General features: G+C 43.8%; 1 protein-coding gene across 6 annotated transcripts in view; it reads right to left on the minus strand.

The window, feature by feature from the left end:
• The window catches only part of CYFIP2 (cytoplasmic FMR1 interacting protein 2), a 129,634-nt gene that overhangs the window by 55,522 nt on the left and 54,494 nt on the right, over positions 1-19,618 (minus strand). For all 6 annotated transcript variants that reach the window (XM_043597333.1, XM_043597309.1, XM_043597327.1 and 3 more), the window contains 7 exons: positions 19,324-19,477; positions 18,203-18,359; positions 17,569-17,665; positions 13,633-13,709; positions 10,389-10,497; positions 8,131-8,250; positions 1,298-1,497 (listed from right to left, as the gene is read on the minus strand). In XM_043597333.1, coding sequence (XP_043453268.1) covers positions 1,298-1,497; positions 8,131-8,250; positions 10,389-10,497; positions 13,633-13,709; positions 17,569-17,665; positions 18,203-18,359; positions 19,324-19,477 — 914 coding nt within the window. The remainder of the gene's footprint in view (positions 1-1,297; positions 1,498-8,130; positions 8,251-10,388; positions 10,498-13,632; positions 13,710-17,568; positions 17,666-18,202; positions 18,360-19,323; positions 19,478-19,618) is intronic.

Raw genomic sequence — 19,618 nt, forward strand, 5'->3', positions numbered from 1 at the left:
AATTAGAATTCTTCTTTGGATTTTTTCCCCAACCATACAAAAATGTCAATAGTATTCTTTGCTCACGGGTTGTACAGAAACAGTTGGCAACAAGATGTGGTTTGTGGGCGATAGTCTGCAGATCTCTGCTCAAGAGGATTAAAAGTCCCAAATCTTTACAGAACTGGAAGTCTGTCTTGCTAAGTGTGTGGATTTAGGCTCATCTGTGGTTTCCTCCTAGACCCTTCTATTCATTCAACACATACTAATTTAATACTGGCTCTGAGCCAGGCCCTGAGAGTACTGAGAAGACCTGTAAACACATGCATATTTGTGTATCCTCATGGCCTTGTGTTTTCTTAAGAAAGAGAGAGTGTGTGTGTACGTGTCAGTGCGGGTGGGGCAGAAGGAGAGGGGGAGAGAGAATCCCAAGCAGGCTCCATGCCCAATGTGGAGCCAAATGTGGGGCTTCTTCTCATGACTATGAGATCATGACCTGAGCCGAAATCAAGAGTCAGACGCTTAACCGACTAAGCCAGCCAGGTGCCCCTCACGTATTTGCGTTGTGCGTGAATACATCTCACCTCTTCTGTCAGGTTTTGAGCCTCTGTGGAGATGAGGGATTAGGTCTATGTCCTCACCTCGGTGCCCGACCCAGGGCTGTGTGCACCTTGCAGGAGACACGCAGCACTTCGTCATGCACATGTATGCCTGTTTTGCATGAATGTGTTCATGCATGTGGATGTCCTCATAAAGGTACCATCTGATCATAAAGCACCATGCGGGATCCTATGTTGGCCTATGGAGTAGTGCATGGCCTGGTTCCTGCTTCTTCCTGGGTCCTGCACTATCTTTCAAGGCACCATTCCCCATCCCATCTGTTCTACCCTCACCAGGCTCTCTAGGTTCCTTGGAGACTTTGTCTGAAATATTCTTCTCCTGTCTTTTCATCTTATTTATTCCTACTCATCCTTCACATCTCTTCTCAAGCATTACTTCCTCAGAGGAAGAAGCCTCTCTAGAAGTTCCCATCACTTCCCAGACTGGATTAGGTGGTGCTATTTTCTCTCTCATGACTGGGGCTTCTTTTCCATCTCCAAGTTTATTGTTTCTAACAGTACATCTATTGTGTGATTGTTGGATCACCTGCATCCTCCTCTAGCCTGGAGGCTCTCAGAGGCAGGAAGGTGTCTGCTTGGTCACCATGGCATCCCCACCTGCAGCACAAGAGGGACTCCAAAAGATGCCTGTTGCAGGAAGGAACTGTTTCCCCCACCCTCAGCCCACCCCAGCCCCCTTGGCCCAGGGAGTCCCTTACCGGTTGGTGGACCCATTGTAGCAGTAGTTGGGGAGGAAGTCGAAGTTCAGCTCCCAGAAGACGTGCAGGGTGATGCGGCCATAGGGGGCAGACACGTTGTGATTGGCCTCCCGGAACATGGCGTCAAAGCTGTCCAGGGTCATGTGCTTACACAGCAGCCGGTGCGTGAGCCGGTTGATCTCCAGCAGCCACTCCAGCTCCTGCCAGAGAGAGCCCATGGCTGCTGAGGACATACACGTATCCTCTACACGTGCACCACTTTATCTTATGGATTCCTTTCAAGCGGGGGAGAGCCTCTCAGACAACCTCCCAGCTGCTGACGTGGAGACTAGGATCCCACAGTGACATGGGACAACACGCTCTTCTTTGGAGGAGGGACTGCCAGACTGTGCTGAGGGAAGCTGCATGCCTGCTCTGGGAAGGGGACCACAGACCAGGTTCAAGTCCCCTGTCTGTACGTCCCTTGCTTGGAAAGCATGCCTGCTTGCTTTCCAGTTCCCATATTAGTGAGGGAAAAGTTCCCCTCTCAGTGTTGCAAGTCAACAAAAGGAAAGGTCTGACTGGCTGTCACCAGAGAATCTATCTCTGCCCTGCAGAAAGCAATCATGAGTTACCACTCGCTAAGTACTTACAATTAGGTCAGACCATGTGAAGCTACTGGTCTTTTATTAAATACTATTGAGTATTAGTAGTTTCATATGGTTCAGTTTAATATATGCCAAACAGTATCCTAAGCACTTTATGTGTGTTGACTCATTTAATGCTCAAAAAAACCCTGTATGGTTACCATTATGGTTTTCTTTATGCACAGAGAAACTGAGGTTTTGAGAAGTTAACTGGCTTGACTCCAAATCCAGGAAGTTGGGCTCCAAAGTCCATATTCTTAACCACTGTATATGATAGAAATTTAAAAAAATAGCTGGGGGCAGAATGCCCCCTCCTTTGGGTTCCTCTTGTGTCTCTCAGTCACAGGGTTGGTTTCATGTTGGTGAAGGTACAGCTGAAAGCCATGAACCAAGGGCCCATGTGATTGCTTGGAACCCTACCTTCAAGCAGAGAATGGGAGCAAAGTGGACAATATGCACATACAACAGGTCACTGCATTTGTTGGCAAGTAAAAGGAGAGTGGACCCCTTTGGGTTGGCTTGGTCCCTTGTGCTGCTGTCAAAAAGAATCAAAGCACAATCTTATGCAGAGAGAAGGCATCCTTCTTTTTGATGCTCTAGGACACTCCCATATTGCTGTGGTGAAGTGCTTTTCTGAGATCCTCCTGTTTCATAGAGGGGACAAATGAGGCTCAGAGGGTGAAGTAATTTGCCCGGGGTCACACAGGGAATATAGAACATGGTTTAGTAGGTGATCCCAGGTCTTCTGACGTCAAATCACATGTTTAGGCTCCTATGATGTAGCTGCCTGGAGTAAAGAAGCAGTTTGCCAAGAAAGCCCTTTGAAAAGTAACAATGGTGGGGCGCCTGGGTGGCTCAGTCAGTTAAGCGGCCGGCTTCAGCTCAGGTCATGATCTCACGGTCCGTGAGTTCGAGCCCCGCGTCGGACTCTGTGCTGACAGCTCAGAGCCTGGAGCCTGTTTCAGATTCTGTGTCTCCCTCTCTCTGACCCTCCCCCATTCATGCTCTCTCTCTGTCTCAAAAATAAATAAACGTTAAAAAAAAATTAAAAAAAAAAAAGAAAAGTAACAATGGTTAAAGTAAAGACGTTTTACAATATAAAAATTCAATGAACACTGGCAAGGGCAGTTCACCAGTGTGGCCAAGAAGTGGGACAGCCAGAGGGCCAGCCTTACTGGTTGGGATGTGGAGTTCAGGTGTTTATGGTCACAGGCTGCAGCCCCATATCAGGGAATCAATTTTATTTTCATCAGCCACAAGACCTCCCTAATGCTGGTTGGGGTTCAGAGTGTGGTCAGGTAGAGGCCCCAGACTATGCTTAGAATCTGAGAGATTTGCCTTTCTGAAACTCAGATTCTAGGGCTCTAAATTGGGGGTGTAGAACTGCATCAAAGCTTGCAAACCTAAATGGCTATAGAGGCCAGACAGCTCAGGCAAGAGAGACAGGCAGGAGCAGGGGGGGATTCCTGGGGCTGGGTCTCTGTGGCAAAATGTCTGTCCAGATAAGGGTGAAGCCGCCACTTAGCTCCATACAGGTATTACCTCTTCAGAATGGGCTCAGTGATGACAGATCCCAGGGTCTTTCAAAAGAAGGGCAAAATCTGGATTTTAGTTCTGGAATGGCAACTGGAAGAATATGTTTCCAGTCACTGTGCACCGTGAAGCAAATGAAGGGAAGAAAGAGAAAATCACCTCTCTGCTTCTGTTAGGGCCTAGCCAGCTGGACTATTATTTTTGTTCCCATTCACTTAGAATGGGTAAAATAAAATAAAATAAAATAAAATAACATAAAATAACATAAAAGGAGTAAATGCTAATGATTTTATTTCCGAGCTCACTGAGTCCCTTGGTACACTGAGGTACTGTGTTACTAGGCAGACAACTGCAAATAAAAAACCAGGGAACAATTTCTGTTCTAATGCTCTGCGATTTCAAGAGCCTCACAAATGTGTATCAGTGTTTACAAGGGAGACCAACGGAGGGAGTTCTTAGCTCTGCTGATGGGGGGGGGGCTCCTAGAAATGTAGATCTACTTCTTCCATCATGCAACCGCACCGAGGTTTTTGTTATATAGTTCAAACTGTTTTGGCATCAGCTATGTTCTTCTGGCCTTTAAATCATAGGAGGGCACCTGCCTCTGGGATGCAGAACCCAGTGCATCAAGGCACAGAAGGTTTACAAGGCCATGTGGGTGGCTCAGGTGCCTTCTGAGAAGGTCTGAATTTTCTATAGTCAAGCCAGTTTACTGAGAGCAACGCAGAGCAGCAGAACTGAAGAAATAAAACACTTCATGGGACAACTTCTGTGAAAGAGTAGAAAGAGCTCTTTGCTGGGAACCAGAAAAACTGAGTGTCAGCCATATTGGACCGCTGACCTGCTCTGTGACCCCAGGTAGGCGAGAAGAACAGGGGTCTCAAAGTCAGGTGCAGCAAGGCATGGAAGGTCATACACAGGAATGAAGTGCACCAGTGGGGCTCGGGGCAAGCTAAAGAGAGCACAACCCGCCTGATGGGATCGTCTAGTCATTTCTAGACAATTGTTGCCATCTGGAAAGGCTGGTGTGATGTTGCCAGAGCTTCTGCAGTTTTGTTCAAATTCTTCCAAATGTTAAATGTTGGCTCAAAATTTCAAATGTGCTCTATAGCCTAAACAAAACACAGCCTGCAAGCTGCCAGCCCTCCAATTCAGCATCAGAGCTCTCCCAGAATCTATTTGCTCAGCTGTGTAGGATGAGGACAACTGGCTTGAGAAATCCCTGCCACCCTCCCAGCTTGGCATCAAGCCGCCTTCTGATCTCAGAGTGGAGTTTCTAAGGTGGAGGGAAGGGCTGAAGGGAGCACATTCCTCAGTTTGTTTCTCAGAAGAGGCAGAAGCTTCTGAGCCAAGGCCAATGAGGGCCTCCCGACCCCACAGGAGAGAGCATCCCTGTGGTCTCCTCTTCCTGGGCTTCACAGGAAGTGGTTACTCTCCTGGGGGCTGCCCTCACCTGATAAACACCAGCTTTCACTGCTTGTTTTGATTTTGTTCCCAGCTAAAAGAACATTCAGTGCCTTTCAAGGAGTGGGAAGAGGCTATGGACACCCACCAACACCTCAAAACAGATTTTTCATGAGATAGGCTCATTCATTACTGGACAACAAGAAGATACAGATAAACAACAAAGATGAAAACAAAAATCCCACCACTTGGAGATAATCACTGCTAACATTTTGGCATAAACAAAGAATAATCTCCTCCTTCCTTCCTTCCTTCCTTTCTTCCTTCCCTTTCTTTCTCTTTCTCCCTCCCTCCCTTTTCTTTTTCTTTTTCTTTTTCTTTTTCTTTTTCTTTTCTTTTCTTTTCCTTTTTTCTTTTCCTTTTCTTTTCTTTCTTTCTTTCTTTCTCCTTCCTTCCTTCCTTCCTTCCTTCCTTCCTTCCTTCCTTCCTTCCTTCCTTTTTTCTTTCTTTCCTTTCGTAAAATCCATTTCTTAAGATAGATCTCCCAGAAGAACATACGCTATATTATAATCTCTTAAAGTCACTGACCCAGGACTTAGGTGAGCATTTAAGGGGCAAGTCCTCTTAAGAAATGCTACTGAAGGGGCGCCTGGGTGGCGCAGTTGGTTGAGCGTCCGACTTCAGCCAGGTCACGATCTTGCGGTCCGTGAGTTCGAGCCCCGCGTCGGGCTCTGGGCTGATGGCTCAGAGCCTGGAGCCTGTTTCCGATTCTGTGTCTCCCTCTCTCTGCCCCTCCCCCGTTCATGCTCTCTCTCTGTCTCAAAAATAAATAAACGTTAAAAAAAAAAAAAAAAAAAAAAGAAATGCTACTGAAAATTCACTCTGAGAATGTTTCATTGTTAGCCCCAAATTTCTATGCTCCTCTCTTTTTTTTTTATAGAAGTTATAATTTATTAAGTGCAAAGTACTATGCAAAGCTCTTCCAGGCTGTAAAGAGTCATCCTTATAAAAATGCTATACTGTGAATTCTAATATTCCTCCATCATGAGATGGGGAAACAGGCTGGTAGAAGTGAAGTAACTTGCCAAGACTGCCCAGCTAGTATGTGGCAGGGCCAGGACTGGGACCCTAGCTAGGTCTTTCTGACTCTAGACCCTCATTCCTAGTCACCGTTTTTTGTTGTTGTTGTTGTTGTTATTGTTTTTTTTGTTTTTAACCACTTTGTCCACCTAAGAAAGCAAATTTTATTTTGAAATAATTTTAGACTTTCAGGAAAGTTGTGAAAAAGCAGAGCTCCTGTGTATCCTTGACCCAATTTCCTCATGTTAACGTCTTACCTAATCATAATTATCAAAAGTAGGAAATAAACATTGGTCCAATTCTATTAACTAAATGACACCACTTATTCAGATTTCATCAGATTCTTCACGAGGGTCCTTTTGTTTGTTCTAGGATTCAATTCAGAATCTCACATTGCATTTAATTGTCATATCTCCTTAGTCTTTTTCAATCACTAACATTTTCTAATCTCAGTCTTGTATGATCTGGATGCTTTTGAAAAGTATTGTTCACTTTTTTTTTAAATGCTATTTGATTGGAATTTATCTGATATTTTCTCATGATTAGGTTGAGAACATGCATTTTGGCAAGAATACCACAGAAGAATACATAACGGGGGATACATGAATATCTGTTAACACTGGTGATGTTAATCTTTGATGCTTGGTTAAGATGGTATCTGCCAAGTTTCCCCAGTGTACAGTTATTATTCTTCCCTTTGGAGTTAATAAATATTTTGAAGAAGATAATGTGTGCAAGAATCCTGCTTCTTCATTTTTTTTTTAATTTTCAAGTAATTTTTAAAATTATAGTAAAACATATAACATAAAACTTACCATCTTAAGCATTTTTAAAAAATGTTTATTTACTTATTTTGAGAGATAGAACGCAGGTGGAGGGGCAGAGGGAGAGACAGAATCCCAAGCAGGCTCCACACTGCCAGTGTAGAGCCTGACACAGGGCTTGAACTCATGAACCTGTGAGATTATGACCTGGGCAGAGACTAAGAGTCAGATGCCAAATGGACTGAGCCACCCAGGTGCCCCCACTTTAATGTTTTTAAGTGTATAGCTCTGTGGCATTAAGTACATTCACATTATTTTGCAACCATCACCACCATCTGTCTCCAGAACTAATTTTCCTCAACCAAAACTCTGTACCCATTAAACACCAATTTCCTAGTTCCCAGTAATAAAAATCCCACTTTCTGTCTCTATGAATTTTACTACTCTAGGGACCTCATAATAAGAGGAATCACAAAATATTCTTCTCAAAGCTCTGCCACTAATTTCAGCATTCTTTGCTGGATTTTGCTCCCAACAATTGTCACCATGGTGCTTTAATGGTGATTTTTTATTTCTCTCATTCCTTCCACTCATCTGCTTTTGAAAGCATTAAAGTCCTCCTTTGATTCACTTCAGGACTGGTCAATCAAGTTTATTCTAATTCCTGGAGAAGAAGAGTCAGCAGAGAGTAGCTCAAATTACTGTGTTTTTTTTTTTTAATTTTTTTTTTAACGTTTATTTATTTTTGGGACAGAGAGAGACAGAGCATGAATGGGGGAGGGGCAGAGAGAGAGGGAGACACAGAATCGGAAACAGGCTCCAGGCTCTGAGCCATCAGCCCAGAGCCTGACGCGGGGCTCGAACTCACGGACCGCGAGATCGTGACCTGGCTGAAGTCGGACGCTTAATCGACTGCGCCACCCAGGCGCCCCTTAAATTACTGTTTAATAGAAGAAAGTAGGCCTGTCCCATGCTTGTGCATCAGGACCAACTACATAGTATGCAGGTCCCAGTGCAAAATGGAAAAGTGGGACCCTTGTTAAAAAAATTATTAAGAATTTCAAGATGGCAACAGCAGAGCTTTAAAAAACCAAGCACAGAGCCCTTCTGGGACCAATACTACTGCACACCCATGACACCCTCACTGTTGTGCAACCTTCCCTAGCTCTCAGAACCACCCCCCTACTTTCTTGATTCTGTAGTAGCCCAAAGGAAAAGCAGCTGTGCCCCAGCATTGGTCATCTCAGAGATCTCAAGGCAATCAGGAGGGTAAGGTGACTCTCATTCATTTCTTGCTCTATTCATTTGGGAAAGAGACTCACTGCTTCTCTTTAACTAGCTCAGTACTAGGTTAACAACACTTGTAGCTAGGCTTCAAGTCTAAGGAATCCCAGACCAGAACTCCCATGGGCCCCCTGTCCCTTACCACGATGGAAGTCAGGTCCTCACTCTCAAAACGGCTGATGGCCTGGTCCAAGGATTTATACATGGCAGCAGAGATACGCTGGGTAATGAGTCTGTTTAAGTCAATTGATCTACCCAACAACTGCATGGAAGAGACAGAGAGAAAAGTTACTTAAGGTTCTCACAGGCACATGACCACTAAATGCAATGCACTGATAGAAAATTGGATTGAAAGCATAAAGGACATTACTAGGACAAATGGGGACTCTATGCAAAAAAGAGTATTGTCAAATTTCCTGAGTATGATAATTCTATTTTGATTATGAGACAATGTCTTCATTCTTTGGAGATACATGCTGAGGTATTCATGAGTGAAGTGTCATCACTCTCTCAAATGGCTAAGAAGAGTACATATATTTAAAGGAAGTCAGAGAAAGCCTCTTGAAAGCAGTTTTGTTGAATGGTCATGTATATTTAAACATACATATATTAATGTTATATATAAATATATATTTTTATAAATTATATATACTATATATTTATATATTATATATACTTATTTCCTATTTATAGATTATATATTTATTTACTATTTATATACTACTCACTATATATACACCGTATTTATAGTATACATATCATACACTATTCACATATTTATATACTATTTATCTGCACTTTTTATATCTGTGTGTGTGTATGTGTGTGTGTGTATATATATACATATATATATATGTATATGTATATACACACACATACATATGTATATACACAAACACATATATTCATATATTTCACTTTGGTAGGTGCCTAAGGATTATTCTTAACCACTTCATTTCTGTTACCGTATTTGTGAGAGAGAAAAAATAAGTATATAAGAGAAAGTGAAGCAAATGTGGTATAACATTAGTAATCATGGATCTGCCTACAGAGTATATATATGTTCATGGTGTTATTCTTTCAACTTTCCTGTCAATTTGAAATATAAACAGTGGAGCGAAAATGTGATTCATTCATACTGTAGGAAAAGGCTCAGGACAGGCTCTGGCATCCCATGCAACGCTGGCCTCCTACATTTAGCCCTGAGGTTCTTCCTGCATCTGTCCTGCATGCCCTTATGGGGATGAGTGTAGAAACACGAGAATGAAGGGCTGATTACAGCATGGAAAACAGAACTTAGGATAATTTCCATCAGGGCACACACACGGGGATTATTGCAGATGCTATGCGAACAGCAATAAACAATTACTGAGTGCCTGCTGTGTGCACTGCACTTTACTAGGTGCCCAAGGATTATTCTTAACTTTTTAAAATTTAATTCTTAACTATTTTATTTTTTTCGATTTCCCTTTTGGGAGATTTTCTACCAACTAAGACCCCTTACAGCCATCATGTGCACATAAAAGCCCTCAGTATTTAATGTCCTGTGGCTAATTCTGACTGCAAGAGTAACTAATAGCTGTAATTTCCTGAGAGGTTGAAGGAAAAGCATTGAGCTCCTGCTGTTGACAGAAGTGAAGCTCGTTCTTTTTTCTCTCATAATTCTGTTTTGCTTTGATTTCTCAGAGCAGTGAAAATGTCCAGGGTTTCCAGGGTAACCCTTTCCTCTCCACCAGGGGTACTTCTCAGCCATGGCCCTTCACCTGGGTCTACTCCACAAACACCGTGGCCCACGTACCAAGCACACAAAGGTCATGGCCTAGAGGCCGTTTCACCGCTGCGTGGCTGACATCAGGGCTTAGGAGTTGGGTGGCTGGAGCATCTTGTATTTTGCCTGCCTGGCTCATGTTAACATTTTAAAGCAGGGAGATGCTTCTGAGCTCCTGGCAGCATTTCCTCTACATTTGCAGTCAAATGTTAACAGAAACCAACCTCACAAGACCAAACTGTGATTTCTAGTATGGGTTTGGCTGACACAATTTATTTTAAGCATGAAGTAGCCTGCCTTCCCTTAGACCAGCATTTGCCCATTTCTGAGCGGCAGTCCTGATGGAAAGAAGTGAGCCACAGCTTATGACAAGAAGACTAAGACTCTGCTGGCTACTATGCCACAGAAATGTCCTAGGGGCAGAATGAGAAGCCTAGAACTTGAACCACGCGATGCCAATGCCTCTTCGTTATTTGCACGATTCTGTGGCTGTGCTATGCCCACCACGGTCAGAAACCCACATGGGCAGTACGCAGGGTGGAGAGTGTTTAGTCCTGATCTCTGATCTCCCCACTAACTTCATAGCTACTCTCTAACCTGTCCCACCTCTGCTCCGGCTTTCTACACCATACCTGGACATGTCTCTGTTTCAGCAGCGTTTCATAGCGGTTGGACGGCGGGTATGGAATGATGACTCCATAATTCTTACACTCGGCCCTAAAACGTTTATCCAACAGGACACTGAAGGGATAAAAGTTGAATAAGGCCAGTAAACATGATGGTGAGTGATTTCCAATCACCCAGCCACATCTGTTTCAGACCGTAGGATCTACTCATGAAGCATTATTTTATGTATTTCAAATAAAACTATTTTCTGCTTTAGAGCAAAGTTCGGATTTCTTTTTAGCCACAAAAGCTCAACATAAAGCAGAACTTCCAGGTTAAAGACAAGCAACACAGAAGTTGAGTCACCTCCCTCTTTTATTCATTTACCAAAAAAGCAACTGAGTGCATGCTTGCCATATCCCAGGGAACATTCTCGTACTGGGGATACAAAGTTCCTGTCCTCACGGAGCTTACTTCTGGTAAAGACACTGACAACTAAATAAATAAACGGAGAAGTTAAATAATGTCATGCAAGAGAAAATACTGCATAGTATTTACTACTTCTCAAGCACACACATGCATGTACACAGGCATTTTAAATTTCATGACAACCTTATGAGTTAGATGTGCTATTATTATCTTTCACACTGAGGTACAGAATGCAGAGTAATCGTGCTCTGAAAATAACAACACAGGATCATTTGGTAGTTGGAGGTCAAAGACAGCGTCTCTAAAGCAATTTTGCTGGATGGACACCTAAATGCTAAAAATGGAAAGATCTGGGGGGAGAGTGTTCTGGCATTGAAAAAAAAAAAAAAAGCTGGTCCGTATGGATAAAGGGCAGGCATGCTGGAGACCAATGGGCAAAAAGGAATTTACAAGGTTAATCTAGGGGCCAGATCACATGGGACTACATCAGCTGCAGTAAAAAAGCTAGGTATTTTCTAGATGTCAGTGGCAGCCATTGAAAGGCTTTAGGTAGGAAAGTGACATAATTTAAATGTACACTGTCCAGCATGGAGAGCAGCCACCAGCTACAGGACCCCACAGAGCACCTGCAACGTGGTGAGATGTGCTGGAAGTGTAAAACACACACTAGACTTTGAAGGCTTAGGAAAAAAAACAACAAAAACTATCTCTTTAACAATTTTTGTATTGGGGTGCCTGGGCAGTTCAGTCGGTTAAGCGTCCGATTTCGGCTCAGGTCACGAAATCTCGGTTTGTGAGTTCAAACCTTGCATCGGGCTCTCTGCTGTCAGCACAGAGCCCACTTCAGATCCTCTATCGCCCCCTGCTCCACCCCCCACACCGTGCGCTTGCTCTCTTTCTCTCCCAAACATACATAAAAAACATTAAAAATGTTTTTATATTGATTTCATGTTGAAATTGTATTTTAGATACATTGGATGATAGAAAATATATTATTAAAATTAGGGGTGCCTGGGTGGCTCCGTCGGTTAAGCCTTGACTCAGGTCAAGGGCTCAGCTCAGGGGCTCAGGTCATGATCACGGTTTGTGGGTTCGAGGCCTGCATCGGGCTCTGTGCTGACAGCTCAGAGCCTGGAACCTTCTTCGGATTCTGTGCCTGCCTCTCTGCCCCTCCCCTGCTCATGCTCTGTCTCTGTCTCTCAAAAATAAATAAACATTAAAAACACTTTTTAAATTAATTTCACCTGTTTATTTTTCCTTTTTAAAATATGGCTACTAAAAAATTTAAAATTACATGTGCGGCTCGCATTTGTGGTTGCACTATATTTCTAATGGACAGCACTGATTTAGATCATTCTTTCCTTCCTGTGCTTTCTTGGACTCTCCCAACCTCTCTCAGTCTCCCCCAGCCACCCATATTTTTGGAAAACATTCACCTTGTAGGGAGTAAGTAGTATAGATTAAGGGCAGTATTTTAGATAAGAATGTTTTATAAACTAAATATACAGAGGATCAGGGTTTGACAAGTCTGGGTTTGTGTACACAGCATATTTGAAATGAGAATTATTTTAGAGACACTGGAAGCCCTACTCACTGTTCTAACCACTTCTCATTCAACCCAGACATGTGCTAAGTGATTACTTTGTGAAAGACTATGTGTTTGGTGTGCTTTCCCAGAAAGTATTTTCCATCATTAAGAGCTGCTCCCTTCATTGGATGTGCATTCTCTGTTAATAGGAACTTGTGTGCTCTGTACATCAGCTTCTCTTTGAAATATGTCAGAGCAACTCTAGCCGTCAAAAGCAAAATGACGCAAATTCCTTGCATAGAAAGAAAAATAATTTCTGTTGGTTAAGTAACTATTCTTGATATTACTGGTTTACAGACTTGGATTTCCAATAAGAAGAGAGACACCTATTTTGAGGTTTTTCTTGACCAGTTCTGTTACGGGTTCCTGCAACCCAGGAATTCATGGGCGTCTAAATCAACACACACCGCCAATCAACACCAACAAGCCTCGAACACTTGACATGTATCTTACCACAACTTCCTCACTGGTCTCCTATCTGACCTATATTTATATACCCATTACTTGTTCACCACCAATCCATTCTCCACATTTTTATGTTTTTAATAGGGCAGATTTTTAAAAGTAAAAACTGAGGTCTCTGTCATACTTTTGAAACCATCCCGTGATATTCTATTCCTCCTAGGTAAATGCCTACAAGCCCCGTCACCTGAGCCCTGCCTACCTCTTCAGTTTCATCATGCAACCTGCCTCTTCTTGTGGTCTGTGAATGAGGCCTTTACATGTACTAATTCACATTAATTGTCTCAACTGCCCTATGGAGTAAGTGTGCTGTCAATATGATATTTCTGCCACAGGGACTTTGCAAACAGTTCCTTTGCCTGCAATTTCCTGTTCCATCCTTCACTTTTAATTAATGCCTACCAATTTCAGATAAGAACTCAAATGTTACTTTCTCAGGATAGCCTTTCCAGTTCCTCACCCCAAAGACTAGTTCAGGTTTAACGGTCACAGATCCGTAAATTCTCATGAACTTTTCCTTCACAGGGAGCATGCAACCTCCCTTGTCACTGTGCTTTCATCAGTTTTTATTAATGTCTGTTACCCCCAACTAGACTGTAAGCTCCATGAGGTGCAGCACCAAATCTGCCTATTTTCCTTTCTCCGTATTTTAGCATCCAGTCCAGGCCCACAGGATCGCTCCAATTTCCTTAGGTGCTAAAGAAGAAGAGAGGTTTTTTACAACAGGAAACTATGTCTCACAGGTGGCAGTCTAAGAAAGCTTGTTGCTCATGGCCCTGGGACTCTCCTACCTGCCAGCCATGGCTTTGTAGTAAGCAAAGATCTGGTCCGCCAGCTTGTAGACAAACTGATCAAAGCACAGGTTCACCTGGTGAAAGGGAAGCAGGAAATGTCAGTGGTGTCTGTCTGGCTTTATCATAGAAGCTTAGACGACTGAAAGGGGGCGCTTGGGTGGCAGTGTATGTTGCGGAGCAAGAGACTTTGAACAGCAACAAAAGAAGATTTTGTGATTCAGTTAAGAAGTTTGGCCCTTCCTTTCAAGGTTTTTAGCTAGGCACAGAGAAGGCAAAGTCCAAAAATCTCTGGAGGAACTGCCCCTGCCTCTGGTCCCTTCCTTGCTGTTTGGAGGTGGCCTGCCCAGAGGCAATGCAAGACAGATCTTCATATCCCCTGCAATTACTTGTATCAGCCAACCCATCCTCTTTCCTGCTAGACTTTCTTGTCTTTTCCTTTCACTTTATTTTACCTTGCTTGACAAATGAAAAAGTTGATGGTCACTGGAAACTGAAAAATCTTTTTTTTTTTTTTGAAAACTTTGCTTAAAAACCTTTGGATCTTGGGGTGCCTGGGTGGCTCAGTCGGTTGGACGTCCAACTTTGGCTCAGGTCATGATCTCGCGGTCCGTGAGTTCGAGCCCTGCATCGGGCTCTGTGCTGACAGCTCAGAGCCTGGAGCCTGTTTCGGATTCTGAGTCTCCCTCACTCTCTGACCCTCCCCTGCTTATGCTCTGTCTCTATCTGTCTCAAAAATAAATAAATGTTAAAAAAAAAAAAAAGTTAAAAAAAAAAACCTTTGGATCTTAATGCTTATGGGGTCATCTTACCATTTCAGTGTCTTGTCACATAGGTGGCAGACTGTGATGCTCAGGTGAGGCGTTCATGTCGGACATGGGATCAAAACCAAACCCTCCAGTGATGGCCAGAAACAGCCACAGGTGGGACTTTACTGAGCTGGGGCTGCGGTGGGGGCAGAGCGCCATGTGACTTCAAAGGGAACAGAGCGTATTTACATGACTTCTCTTCCATTCTTCTCTCCCCAAATTCTCAGCTCCTTACAGTTAATTCTTTATCCGAAGAGCTTTCAGGTTTTATCTTACACCCCAGATGCTATTCTGAACATAAACCACAGAGTTGGGTGCAGCTCTGTCCTCATTTGCAGGTAACCAAGGCCTCTGCCCCAGACTCTGCACTTCAAAGGTCTCCAGGGGATGTCCCAACAGCTGAAGAACCTGCAGGGTCAAGGTGTCCCCCACTCATACCCTATGCTCCCCTTCTAGAACCAGCCTTGAGTATCTTTGCTTCCAAAGCCCAAGCCCCTTTCAGGCCTGTTTGGTGTTTTCCCTGGTATCATCCCTGAGGGTGGACCGCACCTCGGGTGTGTGCACCCCTAGGGCCGTGGGTTAGCCAAGAGGGCCGCAGTTTGAGGGCAGCGATGGCAGACAAAGCTTGGATATCCGTACACATGCACATAAGGCCCTGTATAGGGCAAAACAGAGCTTGGGGATGGGAACAGAAAGGTGGCAGGCTACAAGCTGGGGTCTCAATTTGTACTTTGGCCCTAGGCCCTCAAATGTTACCCAGGGCCTGGCTGTGTGCTTTTTTTTACATTTATTTAAAAAATCTCTGGGGCGCCTGGGTGGCTCATTCAGTTAAGCATCCGACTCTTGATTTCTGCTCAGGTCATGGGATTGAACCCTGCGTCTGCCTCTGTGCTGACAGTGTAGAGCCTGCTTTGGATTCTCTCTCTCCCTCTCTCTCTGCCCCTCCTCTGCTCGTGAGTGCATGCTCTCTAAATAAATAAATAAATAAATAAATAAATAAATAAATAAATAAATAAATATTTTAAAAAATCTCACTTGGCCACATGACACTCTAGGTTTGTTCTGTTTTCAACCTGTTGGAGAACACAAGTATATAAGATCTGTCAGAAGATGGAGTTGTCAAAGCCAAGGTACAACCAGTTAACTTGTCTCCAAGAATCTTTCTTCCCAAGTTCATACTCAGGAGAACAGATCTGTGTTGGGGTCCATTAAGGTTTTCAACTCCCATAGACATCGGAGGGTTGAGAAAGCAAGAAGCATCTCTATTAGATTTTTTCTGAAATATGTAAACTTTCAAACTAAGTTAGTGGTGATGCTAATCCTAAAACAGTCATGTCCTTCCTTTATAAAGAAGAATGTCTTATGTTTCTATGACATTTTTCCCTAGTTGGCCCATTCTGTGTTTATATAGCCCCATGCAGTTAAGCACAGCACAGACTATCATTCCCATTTCCAGAAGGCAAAACTACATTTCAGTAACCATCACTGCCATTGCCCTCAGGCTCCTGGTCCTTGCATGGGGCAGGACTGTACCTCCTCGCTCCTTTTTGAAAAGGAGGTGCAGTCATGTGACTTGCTTTGACCAATGACATGTGTCACTTCCTGGTGGAAGCTTTGAGTACCAGTAACACTTCCCCCTGGCATGGCAATTAGTGAATGTTCCAGGTGGGTCCCAGCTTGAAGACCACATGGAGCAGAGCCCCCAGTCAATCCATAATGGAGAAATAAACCTTTGGTTTCAAGGTACTAAGAATTTGTGATTATTTGTTACTGGAGCATAACCTAGCTTATCCTGACCAGTACAGAAATAAAGCTATCGAATGACTCTCTAATAAACAGCCTTAATGGTTGAGAGGATGGTTACTTCAGTCCTACTAGTACTAGAAAGTGACTCTGTAAGCTGTGTGACCTTGATGTAATAACTGACCACTGTAAGTCTAAGATTTATTATTTGTAAAATAGATAGTAGCACACACTTCTTTAAACTGCTACAAAGTTTATTTGATAAGTCTCTCTCTACAGTGCTTATCCCTGCCCTTGGCAAAAGGCAGATATATAATAATTGATAGGTGGTATTGCTGTTGTTATTATTATTAGCCAAATAACCCAACCAGACCAGACCCAACAGAAAATTGATTTTACCCATGCATTACTATCATCTGCCATTCCTTAATATATTTGAAAAAGAAAGACCATCATCCTGGTCTGGTTCCTTTTCGATGGTCACGATGTTTGTAAAGATCAATCTCCATACGGTGAATGAGATTATAATAGTGCTGCATAGTGACAGACGGTAGCTACGCTTGTGGTAAACATAACATAACATGTCAAGTTTTAGAATCACTGTGTTGTACACCTGAAACTAATGTCACATTGGGTGTCAACTGTCCTGCAATTAAAAAAAAAAAAAGTCATGGGGCGCCTGGGTGGCTCAGTCGGTTGAGCGGCCGACTTTGGCTCAGGTCACGATCTCACTGTCCGTGAGTTTGAGCCCCGCGTTGGGCTCTGTGCTGACTGCTCAGATCCTGGAGCCTGTTTCCGATTCTGTGTCTCCCTCTCTCTGACCCTCCCCCGTTCATGCTCTGTCTCTCTCTGTCTCAAAAAAAATAAATAAATGTTAAAAAAAAAATTAAAAAAAAAAGTCATAAAAAGAGATCACTCTCCAGAACAAGTCATTGATCCCCTACTGCTATGGTCTGAAAGTGTATGCTCCCACCAAATTCTTATGTTGTGACCCTAACCCCCAAAGGTGATGGTATTAGGAATCACCTCACTTTGGGAGGTGATTAGATCATGAGAGTGGAACCCTCAGAAATGGGATTAGTGCTCTTATAAAAGAGACCCCAGAGAGTTCGCTCACCCTTTCCACTAGCAAGGATACCACGAGAAGTCTGTGACCCAGGAGGGCGCCCCCACTGGGTGGTACTGGACCCCTGATCTGGACTTCCTGCCTCCACAACAGTGAGAAATACATGTCTGTTGTTGATAAGCCACTCAGTCTGTGGTATTTTGGTACAGAAGCCTGAACAGATGAAGACAGCCCACTTTGTGCCAACAGCTCCAGATTTAAAAAGTCCAGACGCTTGGAATAAGATTATAGGAACGAAAGGGGAAGCACGTCACTTGCCTCAGCTTCAATCTCATCATACAGGAACTGCTTTTTAAACTTGGTCAGAGCATAGTAGGCGCTGTCATTGTACAGGTCCAAAGGGTAGAGGACGTACCTGAGGGAGAAGAACAGAGGCCAGCAGCTTACTAATCTCTCTCAAGGCAGTCTGACTGATGCGGCTTGGGACATATGAAGGGTTGGGTGAAAAGATGAACAGGCTCTGGGTTAGAAGAGAGCCTTCCAGCATTCTGATGTTTCCAGCCTGCTTTAGGGATGACTTACTTTACAGTCTTTCCACAGAAATCAAAACACCATGAGGTTAATAAATCCAAGGTCTGAAAAAATTAGTCTGGGACCAAAAGAAATCAGATGGTAGTTAAGGATATCAGCTTCCTGATGCCCAGAGATGACTACCTTCCAAGCATGGCTGTTCTGAGACTGACAAAGCACAGGAAGGACAGCTGGGCTGGTAGAACCCTGAACCTATCTGCAAGGCTGAGTGAAATCTGGTGTCACGTGATCCTTGGCATACGCATTCTCCCTGGTGGGGCACACTGCCTAATCTGGAAAGTTGTGGAAAGAACATAGCTCACTAGCAAAACTACCATCTGAACCCGGGGAACCTCCTTGCTGACCCAATCCTGCCTCTTACTCCATCATGGAAGGTTCTTTGGTTTCCAGGATATGGTCTGTTAGAATCCAGGGCATGGACATCTCAATTGGAAACTGGATTCGCCGGCCCATGGTTAACTCCAGGAAGAATTCTCGGAACCAGAGCTGAGACAGATCACAACACTGCTGCAGGGCTTCTGAAAGCATAGCAGAAAGAGTCGTGGGTTCTACACGGGAAGCACCAAAAGATCTTTCTTCTTGCCGTTTTTATTAACTTAGTTCTTACTGCTTTCATTGCTATTCTTGCCACTGTACTAGTATGCAGCAGGTACTCATAAAACATGACTTGGTCTGTAGATCCTGCTCTCTTATACCCGAAAGCCAGTCTAACATCTATTTAGAAAACACCATTTGTTAAGCTTCTCAGTAGCAGCCCTTGGGGGGAAGAGAGCAGCAATGTTTTAGAGCTTTAGATGCCTCCCCAGTTTCCATCATCCCCCTGCAAAGCCGTCCTGAAAAGCCACGATCCGAGTGTGAAAAGCATGCTTGCTATACAAACACGGTGTCAAGCCAGGTCCCCAGGTGCCTACTTTTAACTGCTCCTTGCATCCTTATACATGGTAATTCTAACTTCCATATACTGAGAAGCCTTGAAGGCTCCTAGGCTGTGCTCTAATGGAGAAGCTTGGATTGTTGGTTAAGATCACTCTTCTCAGCACCAACAGATGCATTACCAATCCCACATCCCTGGATGCTGCTCTCCTTCCACCCTGCCCTGTCCCACCTGCATAGGCATCCTGCTGACAGGAGAACAGGGTTGTGGAACACAGGGTTGTGGTACAGCCTGAAAGCTGCCTTTGTTAGGAGCAACAAGATAGTCAAGTGCCTGGCCACGTCTGCAGGTATGTTGGCAGTTTTAATTCCTTCTTCTAAGAACTTCATGACAAATATACTGCAAATGTCTACCACACAAATTTAGCTGAGTCAGAATAGCTGGGCTGGCCTGGCCTTTCCAAGCCCACCAGAAAAGTTTGTATTTTCTTCTTCAGGGGCAAAATGTGTCCCTTTTGGTCAATGATCACGTTTCTTTGCGACTTTTGGTCTTAAGGCCTTAGTTGGTCTGGAACCTGGGACCCCCATCCTCTCCCCACTGCGACTCACCACTGATGTTGAGCAGGTGCGTGAAGAAGAAGGATTGTTTATGGAAGTCCTCTATGGCGAGGACGATGGGTCCATCAAGGCTGCTTCTCAGGGTCTTCTTGGAGCCACTTTTGTCTGCAATGAGTGATTCAAGCATGGTCCGCACCATGTACAGCTTGAAAGAGAAAGAAAGATGAGAAGGTCAAGGGCTGGCTCTCTACCCTGGGGTAAAGGTTTCTTTGTGCTGTATTTATATTTTTCTTTTTTTTTTTTCCTGCAGATGTCTGCTCTTAAAAAGCACTGTCTTAAGGAAGCA

The sequence above is a fragment of the Prionailurus bengalensis genome, chromosome A1 (assembly GCF_016509475.1).
Source record: "Prionailurus bengalensis isolate Pbe53 chromosome A1, Fcat_Pben_1.1_paternal_pri, whole genome shotgun sequence".
Taxonomy (NCBI): domain Eukaryota; kingdom Metazoa; phylum Chordata; class Mammalia; order Carnivora; family Felidae; genus Prionailurus; species Prionailurus bengalensis.